This window comes from Gasterosteus aculeatus, chromosome Y (genome assembly GCF_964276395.1).
Source record: "Gasterosteus aculeatus chromosome Y, fGasAcu3.hap1.1, whole genome shotgun sequence".
Taxonomy (NCBI): Eukaryota; Metazoa; Chordata; class Actinopteri; order Perciformes; family Gasterosteidae; genus Gasterosteus; species Gasterosteus aculeatus.
Window position 1 is genome coordinate 6,955,701 of NC_135709.1, and position 12,584 is coordinate 6,968,284.

A 12,584-nucleotide genomic window follows, 5' to 3' on the forward strand; every position below is an offset into this window, starting at 1 on the left:
GGAATCTCCCTAATGGGGCCCCTTACTCGCCGGAGTCGACGTGCGTTCCCGGTCAAACACACAGCGAACATATCTCTCTGGGCTTATACCAGTTAAACCTTGTGAGCAAGCTGCTGCAAAGTCCAGATGTTTCTCTGGAAACTCTTAGAACAGAAACACAGGGAGTGAGGCAGTAGCTGGAAAACTTCAAGGACCACTGTCTTTATGTCAATCTGATGCAGTAGAAATCACAGAAAAACTGGAAATTGAAATGGAGCTTCCAGAGAAATGGCATCAAAACACTTTCAGCTTGAGGGAGCAGCAGAAACCCACTCTCTGTCCAGTCCAGAAGAGTCCATCAAAAGGGAGTTCTTCCTCCCCCTAGTAGACACAGCCCATAGAAGGACAGAATCTCAAAACTGGAAGATGTCTATGTTCTCTACAGTTTCCTGTTTTCAAAGAAAAGCATGTAACAGATGGTAAAGAGTGGCAAGCTTTGTTGTTAAGCTATATTACAAGAACTTGGAGCAAACAATGCATGACATTGATGCGAATGATTTAGAATTGGAGATCAATTCTGCTGTCTACACTTTTCCACACCACGCCTCTACCTGCCCAAATGACATGTTAAATTACATTTACAGTGAAAACCTTCTGGATCTGCACAGTCTGTTGCCTCTGGTGAGCTTTTCTGCTTTGAAGTTGATCAAAACCTATTTGCCAGGAGAGGCTCACAGAACTGGCACTGATTTTCGGATGTCCTTAGATATGGAAGACTTAGTGGCTGCATTTGCAGAAGCCAAGGCCCACAAGCAGCAGTTTACTATTGGACTGTGGATATAGGACCAAGGTGTCACAGAAAGTTCTTATTTTCTACTTCAATTCCTTGTTTGTTTGTTTTTTTGCTTAGTTGCGTTTATATCATCCTGAAAAATTTCCACATGTCAGCTGTGTTGGTTTTTCTGTTATTTATATGATGTGTATAAAGTTTGCATTCAGATAGTTATGCTATTGATTTATTTTATATGTTAATTGTTTAATAAAAAATGTATTTACTGATCCGTAGTCCTGGACTTTATTTATCATGATTCTAGGGGGCCCCAGGGTCCTTCTTGCATAGAGCCCCCAGGGGGTCTAGAAACACACAGTGGCTCTGGCACTGTGCAGTGTCCAAAAACATAAAATGAAGAAACCCCAAAAAAAAATTAATTTCTTCCAAGAATTGAGTTTCCCTTGTTGTGAACTGGAGGAGTGCAAACTATTTGACTATTTTCATCAGAGACAAAATATTTTATTATAAATCCTATTTTTCTATAAGATTATCAGTTTAGTACACTGTGTACTATACACATCGGGCTAACCCGTGTGTACACTGTGTACTATACTGATATTCTTATAGAAAAATATAAGTTTTAGTCTTGCATGGTTTATGACAGACTGTAGTCTCGATTGACTAATAATTAATAATAATTAATGGATACGCTTTAAATCTGTTCTGCAGGCACGTAGTTAATGATTGATGGGGTTGGTTTCTGGAGAATGGGCATGCGATCAGTGCCATGCAGGCAGAGATAACGGGCCAAGGAGCTTTGTACATCAATTTGAGTATTTTGTACTAAAGGGGGAATCCGAAACAGCAGAAATCAGAGTTGTGTGTTGGTGTCGGAGAATACGGGCAGCACAGTCAACATACTAGTGACATGCGATGGGAGGATGAAGGAAACATCATTACAATAATCTGAGGATGAGGTAACGAAGGCAAAGTACTTATCTTTGAAGATGAAAGAAAAAGGAGTTCTGGTAATGTTATTGAGGTTTAGAGATGTCCATTTTTCCTTTCCTTTTCAACACTGAAAACGAGGTGGCAGTTTTGCCGGTGGGTCTGTCAACACATTAAAAAAGGACCAGATTGCTCACTTGTCCATCTTCGACACTGGAAAAAACAACAACAACAACTGCTTCCAGAGTCGATAAGCAAAGTAACGAGTGAGCCATCTTGCCTCTTTCTCACGAGAGAGAGAGAGGTGCACACATACCCTTCGGGTAGGATGTAGGAATCTTGTAATGAGTGACAGCTGCTGGTGTTCCTGTGTAGTGAAAATTATTGTTTAATAGCGTATTGGTTTGTTGCATATAAGCTTGTAAACTCGGTGATACTCAACACAGCATATTAGCCCGGAAGTACCTCAGCGTTTGTAGCTAGTAAAGGGGCCTGAATGTAATGTCCCCCAGAGTATTTATCTAAATGTTTTAATAATAAGGGACTCGGTTGACCTGGTTTCCCTTCTGTAGATCCTAATAAATTGCCTTGTAATGTCAATTTCATCTGGAGCTAATTGCATATGCTTGATTACCCCGGTCTTTGAGCGACGGAACAAACAATTGAATTAGCACATTCTTATCTTTGTGGTTGCGCTGTACGTGCGTGTTCAAGGTTCTTTCCAATTCCTCAGTTCTGTGTGAATGTAAATCCTGTACAAGTGTAAAGTCATCTAAATCAATATGCTGTCCCTGTGTGCATCTGACTCCATCTGACGGGTGTTCCACATGACCCTTTTTACTCATGAGCGAGGATGAGAGGGAGGACAGTTAATGCAGAGGAAAGTGCGCTGTTCACATGGGCACTTGTGGCTTTTCACATTGCCGCAGGCTCGACGCCAGTCAAGCCTGCGGCCCGCAGCGCTTTTTGACTGAACAAGCTCTTTAACGGTGGTTGGCGGCCGATGTTGGAATGGTTGTTTAATCAAACAAATCAGGTGTAACCGCATCCTACAGTCCGGCGGAAGATAAGTTTGTTTTTGCACAGTATTTTCTTCCTTCCTTTACGGCCCCCACCCCCGCCGAAAAAAACCTCTTTAACAGTGTGAAGCACATATGGATTATCAAGATCAACCAATCCCGGGGCTGTGGCTATAGAAGCATACAGCACAGTATATGTGTGTTTAAATACCTGCAGTGTGAACATCTGTGTTTACCAACCATTGTGACGCCCATCTGGAGAATAAAAGCTCCGTTGTGGGTGAGCTGTGGGCGAGAAGTTACGAAGGTGAAAAAGTTGGCAGGACATCCGCGTGAGAAATCCGACTGGCGGAAGAAGCTTTGTTGCTCAACTTAGAGGTAAATTCCCCTTAGGGTGTATTAAGCAGAACCTTGAATCCTTGTAGCTGTTTGTTGACATAGAAAGTGAGATAAGGGGATCATAAAATATAGATTTTCCTTTCCAAGGAAAACACCAGAGAATATACAGACTTCTAATGCACTTTATCTTCATCCTCCCACTTTTGAAATGTTCTCTCAGTGGCAAGATCAGATTTCCTGCTAGATACCAGAGGGGAGAGAAAAGGCCTTTAGGTGGTGAAAACACCATAGTGTAAAATACTCGCCTGCAAATATTTAATGTTCCCAGGCTTTTATTGTGAAAGCTAAGCGCCGACAGAGTGGAGCTGACGTGCGCTGTCCTTTTTCAAGTTGAAAGGAGTATGTTTCTCCATAAATATATATTGGTCTGCTAACTGTCACAACCTGGCTCTTTGGGCCATGACAAGAGTGGAGTTGCACTGGTTTAACAAGGTTTAACATATTCTTTATTTAACATAAGACAACAAAAAATCCACAAACATTACAGATGAGATGTGAACGTCAGTATTATCAGTAGTGTAGGATGTGCATGAGGGTAGAGTGTAAAAGATGGGTGTTGTCAAGGGCATCTAACTAAACGGAAACAGAGGATTCAACATGGCGGCTACCCTACCACACCACCGGACATCTGCTGGAGAGAGAAGAGAGAGAAGGTGAATGAACACTGGGTTCTCAGGGCACCGGGGCCCAGGTGCCCAGGTGCCTTCAATCACCAAACCCAGCCCGCAAACCTAAATCCCATTGGAAGGCTGCTGCCTCCACAGCAGGGGTCGCCGACACAACAGATAATCCTCGGAGGCTCAGGGGGCTCAGGGGCAGTATTTCAGGGTTTATGGTGAGGCCGGCAGACATTCCAGGCTTCCTGTTATGCACCTACTTGTTTACAATTCATTTATGGATGGACTTTTTCACAAGTGGCCTTTTTACAAGCTAGTTTTAAGACAGCGTTTAGCCATTCTACCCGTTACAAAATTAAAAAGGTTCTCTCGTTGCCCGATCTTGTTAATCCAGTTTGACACTACGTCTTCATTACCACCAAGAACCTCCCCCATACGTATGAGACGAGTGGCTGTCGAGCTGCCGGCACCCTCGCTTTGATCCCTCACAACCCGTCTGACCCCTCTCTATCACACTCAGGATGACCTTGCCGCTGCAGAGAGCAGCAGCTGTGGCCTGAATGTTTCTCAGATGCTAATCCCATATTTTTCAGATGGTGAGCAGACATCAACTGAGAGATGTCAGTCAGACAGGCAGAGATCTGTGCCGCCACCTGAGTGTTCGAGAGAGGGAAGGAGAGAATTAGTTGGGTGTCATCGGCATAGCTGTGTAGGAGAAGCAATGCTAGCGAATGACAGCGCAGAGAGAGTTGGTGTAAAGCGAAAAGAGGAGGGGATCCAGGACGAAACCCTGAGGAACTCTAGTAGTAAGAGGAGAAGGTTTAGACACAGATCCTCTCCAGGTTACCCGGTAGGTGCGGCCATCGAGGTAGGACGAGAGAAGGGAGAGAGCAGAACCTGTCACACCAAGTTCCTGAAGGGAGGAAATAAGGATCTGGTGGTTAACTGTGTCAGATGCAGCAAAAGGTTCTGTATTACCTTGTCATTTGTTGCTACCCCTGTGGTACTTGCAGTCGGACCTTTCAGCAACGCCTTCCTCCCTATTGAGAGCCCCACGTTGGGCGCCAACTGTTAAGGGTTCGGAAAGCCCTTGAGGGAGGCCTCACTCTTTTGTTCTCGTCCCGGCCGGAAACGATGAATCAAAAGAGTCAACTTGCTCAAATTTAAAAATCAAAAAGTATTTAATAACTAAACAAAGTTATAAGTTTTGGTGCAGGGGTAGAGAGGGTGCACAAAGAACCACAAGGTTGGTGGTTCGAGCCCCAGCTGTCACATGTCGAAGTGTTCCTGAGCTGTAACCTGAAACCTCTCTGTCCTATCTGTCCCTGACATTCCAACACATTCAATGTAGAGACAGTTGGCTTTATGCCTCAATGAGAGAATATAACAAAGTATGCATAGTTTGGCTTCATCTTATAACTAGTACACTTTAATTACAATACATCATAAATGATCATAGTTCATCACACTACATCATAAGATCTAATACAGTTCATGTGGTCCAATTCTCAAAACATTTCCCTCAATCAGCTGTCTTGCATTAGTTGCTCATCTACTACCTGACAGGAGAAAAAACTCCCCAAAAACCCTGTTTGGGAATAAAATTGGGAGAAATCCATAAAGGACGGCAATTAGCATTCGTCCCCAGGTTTTAACATTACATTGTAACATTGGGATTTACGACTTTACAAGAGATCGAGGCACAGCTGATGAATTACAAGATACCCCTCGCATTTGTCTTTGATTAATTGCTCCTAGTCCTTGTCTGCCATTGAACAACGATTTGTTTTGGTGAGCAGCAGAAGCTTTGTGCAATTGAATTACGTCCTATTTGCGCTTTTAAATGCCCCCCGCTCCCTAAACCCCCCTTGGCCTTTTTCTGCTGTTAATGGATTGCTGTTCTATTTGCTTCCTGTTGTGGCTCCATCTGAGCAAGTGTGCAGTAGCAGCAGGAGGAGGGTGGGTGGCCGACTCTGCCTTGGAGACCCGTCAACGGCCGAGCTAAATGGCCCAAACTGGCAGAGAAAGTGTACACTTCAAAAAGGAATGAATGCGACGGTCAATGGAAAGGAAAGAGCTGCTGCAAAAAGTGGTTGTACTGGTTGAGGTTCACTTTCAAGGTTGCTGAATGGTTTTCGGGTTAGGCTCTGGCTGGCCGTAATGTCTATTGAGAGGAGACGTGCAGGCCCATTGTATAATATGATTGGATTGGCACAGAGAACAGGAAGCAGGTCAGCCAAGTGAACAGCACCTGCTAATGTACGGTAAGCCAGTGCAGCTCCACCAGGCAGCCAAATAGCTTATCTTAAAGTCACAGTTTCCTTGTGAATGAACAAAGGTTTTGATTCCACTGCTCTAAAGAATGTCGCTGAGCAATAAATGGACCGAGTTTAATTTCTCTTCTTCAAAGAACAATAGCAGAGCAGATTTTTGAAAAAGATTTTGAATTTGTTCATTGTTTTTACCAGCAGTCCTACGCGCTGCTGTTTTGTTTTGGCACATCACTACGTTCACTTTGTCATCATCAGTAATAACTTATTGTCCCAATGCAAGAAGAAGATAACGAGGGACTGTTATTGTAAAGAATAAGTCGATGAGTCGTGGACTCTTCGGCACTTCTTCTGCTGATGTGATGCAGCAAGATGTGTCGGATTACTCGACAATGCAGGCGCAGAAAAGATAGATAGATATAAACTTGATAAATTCCCAAGGAATTTGTGCAGCTGGACTAGCAGATTATGATATGAGTGAAATATGATTTGTGAGAAGTATTGGACACACTGCACAGCAAAATGGACAGACTCAAATTAACACTATTGGAGTTAATTTTAACACTTTTAAAGTGTCCCATGGGGTCCACACTCCACAGTGTCAATGTAACACTTTTTAAAGTGTTGCCATTTTAACACTGTTATAGTTAATTTTAACTCTTGTATAGTTGAAATTTAACAATACTCAAGCGTTAGTTTCTCGTTAGTTAGAAATGAATACTCATCGAAGTAATTAATTAACTCTTATAGTGTGATGTGCATACTATAAAATGAGTTGCCTCATTAACACTATAAAGTGTTATTGACCAAATTCAAACCTTCTAAAGCAATCATTTTCATAGTTAAATGCCAATTGACGCTGATGTTGTTTCACTAATGATTTAGTGAGATTCTTAACATTTTTGCCACATCTATTGAAAAAATTGTGTTTAGCTTCAAATCGCATGCACCACATATGGATAAGAGGGCCATTTTTTTGTATGCATCTACAGTGTACCATCAAGTGGTGCTTGGGAATCAACCTCTTGTCAGGAAACAATTCTTTGAACAGAGTATGGTGATCACAGATCAGATGTTTCAAGTTACATATCATTCCATCAGTTATGGTGTAGGAAAACACTATATTGACAATCTGGATCAAAAGCAGCAGAAAGTTCCAGTGACTGTTATTCTATTCAATGACATCACCAAACATTAGTGGAGTGTTATGCACGAGACACCATGACTGGATGGCATTCAAACCTAGATCTTTGCTCTTATCATCCATTTTTATCCAACTTGGTTTGTTTTTACGCTCCGTGTAACTATAATTAAAGTTCTGTATCCTGTTTGATAATGTGTTCAAAGAGATATAGCCCTGTTTAACAAGGTACTCAAAATTCAGCTTTAGTTCGTACTGTAACACACTTTCCAGCAGATCGTGCATTATGTCAACAGCATAGTTGTCAGTGCAATGGAAATACTGTAAGGAGTTGAGCACACATGACTTTTTAACACCATATATTGACCGCAGTTCAGGATTTTCATTTACCTTACAATGTTCAGTATAAAGTTATTTGGAACGGAAAATTAACCCAGGATGATCTTCAGTAAATATAGATTGAATTTCTTGCTTACTGATTAAACAAAATCTACAGAAATGGGTTGCACTGAATGATTCCACAAAGCCCAACAAGCCATTTAAAGCCAAATTATCTCCCGTTATTTGAATAACTGAGCCAAACAATGGTTGTTCAAAAGAAGGAAGCTTTAAGATCATCAATAAGAGGCTTTAGTATCACATCAAAACCATATTTTTTCAGATCTTCAGAATGAAACAGAGCTGCCACATATACACTCATCAGTACTGAGTTACACTTGGGTGGAAGATTTTTTAAAGTAAAGTAGACACAATCTAGTTTGTGGATCCCCTTTTTGGAACCGAGAGGGTTAGCCGTCGTAAAATAGTAGAATCTGTAGTGCATGCTTTTTCTGTGAGAACAGGGCATGGTTTTGGCAATATGACCCCTCATTGATGTCTTTGTAAATGCCATTTTCACTCCGTAGAAGGCTTTCTCTTACTTGGTCATTTTTTAATATGGATTTAAGTCTACTAAAAATGGGTACATACGTACACTTGTCTGTTACAGGAACCTCACTGTATAACCCTGTTATTCTATCTCTGCGCAAATCCAGCCTCACACCAAGGACACATTCTTTAGGTTCAACTATTTCCCATGATTCATTATAATATTTACGCCTTTTTGACTCTGTGTTTAATACTGTAAAAGGATTACCTCATTGATCAAAACAATCATCTATTCTGGATCCTGGAGTGTCTGTTTTAAGAACAGCATTTTTTGCCTGACTTTTAACATCATTAACAACTTCTTCCATTGAACAAACAATCGTTTGGACAGCACTTTCAGAGAGACCTGATGCTTGCAAATGCGCAAAAATTGATCCACATATTGACGATAGTTGACTTGTATCAACAGAGCTTTCTGACTTTTGCAAAGTGGCAACAACCTTTGGGGAATCACTTGAACATTCCGCCTCACATTCTCGCTGAGTAGAAACATCATGAACAATATCAATCTCTTGATTAACCTGACTATGCACCTTGGTGAGGTGCTTTCGTCTTTTACACTCTAGTACAAAATGATAATGGCAATGGAGCTCTCCACATTTTAAACGCAACTTTTTGCCAGGATATAAACCATATTGGAATTTTAAATGTTGACAAAGAACCACACACGTTATGTGATGTGTTTTACAGACAAAACACGTGAACATCTTCAAGGCTGTTTATCGGATACAGCACTTCGCTGCAGCAGTCGTGCTCGGAGTTCTTAAACACGCGGGCTCTCCTTTGCTCTTCCGACATCGATGTTGTATATAGTGGTTTGGATGAATGTGTAAAAATTACAAAGAGCTTCGTCATATGAGAGACTGAAGACGTAGTGAGCTTTGAACAGTTCATCAAAAGCTGTGTGCCTTGCACGGGATTGGTTTTTGGTCGATAATAAGGTAGGACCCTTGGATATTCTTCTTTTGCTCACCGATGCAAAGGAGGAACGGTTGTCTTGCGTCGACACTCTCAAGGAAGGTAGTAATACTGGCTCCTTCCTGTAGGTCAGTTAAGAGACATAAATTACTATAACATCTCGATCACATTTCTGCAGATATACAGAGCAAAAATGTCTCAGAATCCCAACATCTATTCAGGGATTCTTGGTGTAGGAACTTTTGCATACCTTAAGATATCTAACAAGATGGCTGGTTGCTTGAGCTGAACTGATCTTGGCAGTTTTTTTCTGGCCCCTTGAAGTTGGAGGGAGTAGATGCAGCAGCAAAATGATTAAAGACATATCACTGTCCCATCCTAAAGGCATAAAAAATGTATTTATGTAGTATAACACTGAAATATATTTCAACAACACATTTTATACTGACCATTGTTGTCTTCAGACTCAGATTCAGTTGCTGACAGCAACTCATCCATATTCTTTGCAGTCTTGCAGTCCGTGATGATGTTTGGCTTGAAGAAAGTTGACCACTTGGACAGGAACTTCTGAGACACTTCGTCACCAAACATCATTGAGAAATCCTGGTCGATCTACAAACAAGGAAAACAATATTTTAATATACAGGTTCAAGCATACATGACAAAATTAATGAAAGGTCAAATACTGAAATGGAAGATTGAAAAGACGATTAAAGAGATTATAGTATAGTGCAGACACATATTATATTGTCCTGCACTGGACTATATTACTGTTCTACACTGGACAACTACAACCAAAGCAAAATAGTTTTCTTACCAATCCAGGTACATCAAGAAAACGAGGGAACACATCCAGGACTGAAGATGATGCATCATCCCCAACCATCTTCTGTCGATACTGGAAAGTCGCTCTCATCTTCTCTTTGACCACAGATTCATTGCTGGAATGTCTTATTGTAGATATCGCCTCCCTGCACTCCTCACCAAATAGCTGTTGGCAGGTTGACAGAGATTTTCGCCTGGTTTTTGGACCATCCTGAAGAGCGGTCTTGGAACGATCCCGCAAGCCAGCAAAGGTGTTGGACCGTCTTGATCCTCCATGAAATGAAGCCAGTATTACCCTCAGGATCATTGTAGTGTTTCTTTTTAAAGAAGGACCCAAACAGAGGCATCTCATGCTTCAATTTAAGAATAAGTTACTCAACACAAAAATTGTAGACAGTGAATAGACTGCAAAACATTTTAAAAAACAGGTTGAAAATGTGTGAGCAACCTACAAAAACTCATCTGAAACAAGATGAGTACAAACTAGAAAAGTGAAGAAGATATTGAAATCACACTGATTTGGTTTTCAGATAGAACTTAAGTATCAAGTTTGGAGAATGGATCACGGAGGTATGGAAAAAGAGTCACAATTCCCAGTGCATAATTTGTCTTTACACTTGACGGTGGAACCCTCCTTTAAAAATAAGTCATAGTTTACTCTTAAGCATGTATGTTTTGTAAGAATAAATACACCTTTACCACTTATACAGAACAGCATTATTTAGCTACAACACATTACATGACATAACCAAGTGACCTGCAATTCTTACCCATGTAGCTCTATCATATCTGCAACCAGGATGTTCACCATTTGTTTACAGGTTGCATCAGTTAGTGTTTTAGTCTTATCATACTCATTGAAGACTTCTTCACCCTTTGGATTGGCCCTCAGAACACCCTCAACTATCTGCCAAGAAATATTACATTGTTATAGCATGCTTACGGTAATTTAGTGGGTTTTTTAAAGAATTTAACTTTTCTAATGACATTACTTTATACTGCGAATACATTTACAAAAAAAAAAATTAATTTAGGATTTCAAATGTATTTATTCAAAGCTTACCTGTTTTGCTTCATTCTGGTCCATTAACCCTGTTGGGTTCCTCCTTTTTCTTGTGGACTCCAGAATAACGGTGGAATCAGATGAATGGGATAAAGCTGGGGATAGTGCAGTCTGTGCCACTACAAAGGATGAATGGGATGAAGTTGGGGACAGTAATGTCAATACAGAGGAGGATGCTTGATCTGCAACCAGCTCAACATCCAGATCTACAAAATGGCAGACAGAACAAAGACAATTTAAATGTATATTAAATGAATATATATATATTTGCTTCTATGCGGCTAAGACATGGGAACCGGTTCTGGCTCTGAGCTAGCCAGCTAACTAGCATTTTTTTATTTGAAAGAATGTTGGCAGTACTAAAGTATCGTCACATAACTTAACGTTACATTGCCAAACTTTAAACACGCAACAGGAATTCTATTTAGCTCACAGTTCAAGTCAAGTCAAGTCATTTTATTTTGTATAGCCCATAATCGCATATTACAAATTTGCCTCAGAGGGCTTTACAGTCTGTACACATACAACATCCTCTACCCCGAAACCCACCATCGGCACAGGAAAAACTCCCCAAAAAACCCCCTTACAAGTTAGACTCAATAGACTAGTAATCAGAAAACGTGTGATAGTAGAAGAAACAAACTCTTGCTAATGTTAGCTTGCCAACGTTAGCTTGCCAGTAATAGTAAAAAAAAGTACAGGTAATTTAGCTTTTATCTAAACCGACTTACATTGCATTTTTAACCCACTTGGTTCCAGTGGGTCGTCGTGGCTTCATAAGCCAATCAGGCTGCTCATCGAGGTGTGCTGAGGAACATCAGTGCACCCGCTTGACCCGCCGGCCACAAGGAGTAGATCATCATGTCTTATGTTGTTATTTATTATGGCTAATTGGTCATTATTGGACAATTGTCAAAACATCTTGTGTTTGTCCTGTGTTGGATCTGCAGATTTGGATACGCCTCTGTGTCCATGTACTGCTGTTCATCACGCTCGGGGTACATTCAAGCAGATTTGACATCAACCCAGTGACAGATGACATCTCTAGACTCTCTATTCTGGTGAGAACAATGCTGCGATTCACTACAACATTACCGGCTAACGCCAAACTCCAGTTTGGGATAAATTTCATTATTTGTTTGAAGTTCTGTTGATTCCAAGAGGGCTGGCTGTTTTCGAAAATGTAATTTGTTTTACAGAGACAAAATATTCCTGAAGATTACAAAATTCCTGTACATTACGTTCTGAGGGAAAAGGTAAGATGTGGTGGCATCCGCTCTGCGAGGATTATTGTACGTTAGTGGATATGCAGTCTGTTATGTACACATTGCTCAATTAATGCCATACATGCTTCCTCTTTCAGGGAGGGATGTGTTGGGTGAAATTAAACGTCTTCTACTTGGAGGAGAGCTTAAAAGGTTTAGCACATACGTTTGGAAACATTTCCTCCAACAGAAAAGATATTAGCATATTCATCCAAATGTTCCAAGAACTGCGGCTCAACATGGGCTCTTTGGTAAGTTCACATGGCAGTGGTATGATTTCTCAACATGTCCATTGCTAGATGGAAAACATACTCAGTTGTTTTGTTTTGTTTGTTTTTTGAAATGCAATATAATGTAAATCGCTTTGAATAAAAGCGTCAGCTAAATGACCTGTAATGTAATGTAATGTAGAAGATGCGACTAATGTTGACGTGTGTCTTT

At 40.8% G+C, this 12,584-nt stretch overlaps 1 protein-coding gene and 2 long non-coding RNA genes across 12 annotated transcripts in view; 1 reads left to right on the forward strand and 2 right to left on the reverse strand.

Annotated features, from left to right (window-relative positions):
* Positions 1-12,584, forward strand: part of LOC120812772 (uncharacterized) — a 32,462-nt gene that overhangs the window by 2,299 nt on the left and 17,579 nt on the right. For 9 of the 10 annotated variants that reach the window (XM_078097449.1, XM_040168973.2, XM_078097451.1 and 6 more), the window contains 3 exons: positions 11,829-11,939; positions 12,078-12,134; positions 12,242-12,394. In XM_078097449.1, coding sequence (XP_077953575.1) covers positions 11,829-11,939; positions 12,078-12,134; positions 12,242-12,394 — 321 coding nt within the window. Of the gene's footprint in view, positions 1-9,938; positions 10,067-11,828; positions 11,940-12,077; positions 12,135-12,241; positions 12,395-12,584 lie in introns of those variants that run through there. The other variant, XM_078097454.1, reaches the window with a different exon arrangement.
* LOC144390955 (uncharacterized) lies at positions 9,024-9,932 on the reverse strand. Its single transcript, XR_013454794.1, has 3 exons — positions 9,808-9,932; positions 9,241-9,602; positions 9,024-9,112 (listed from the first exon to the last, which is right to left on the reverse strand). It is a non-coding gene; the product is annotated as an uncharacterized LOC144390955 (long non-coding RNA).
* LOC144390956 (uncharacterized) lies at positions 10,367-11,073 on the reverse strand. The gene is made up of 3 exons (XR_013454795.1): positions 10,879-11,073; positions 10,586-10,722; positions 10,367-10,449 (listed from the first exon to the last, which is right to left on the reverse strand). It is a non-coding gene; the product is annotated as an uncharacterized LOC144390956 (long non-coding RNA).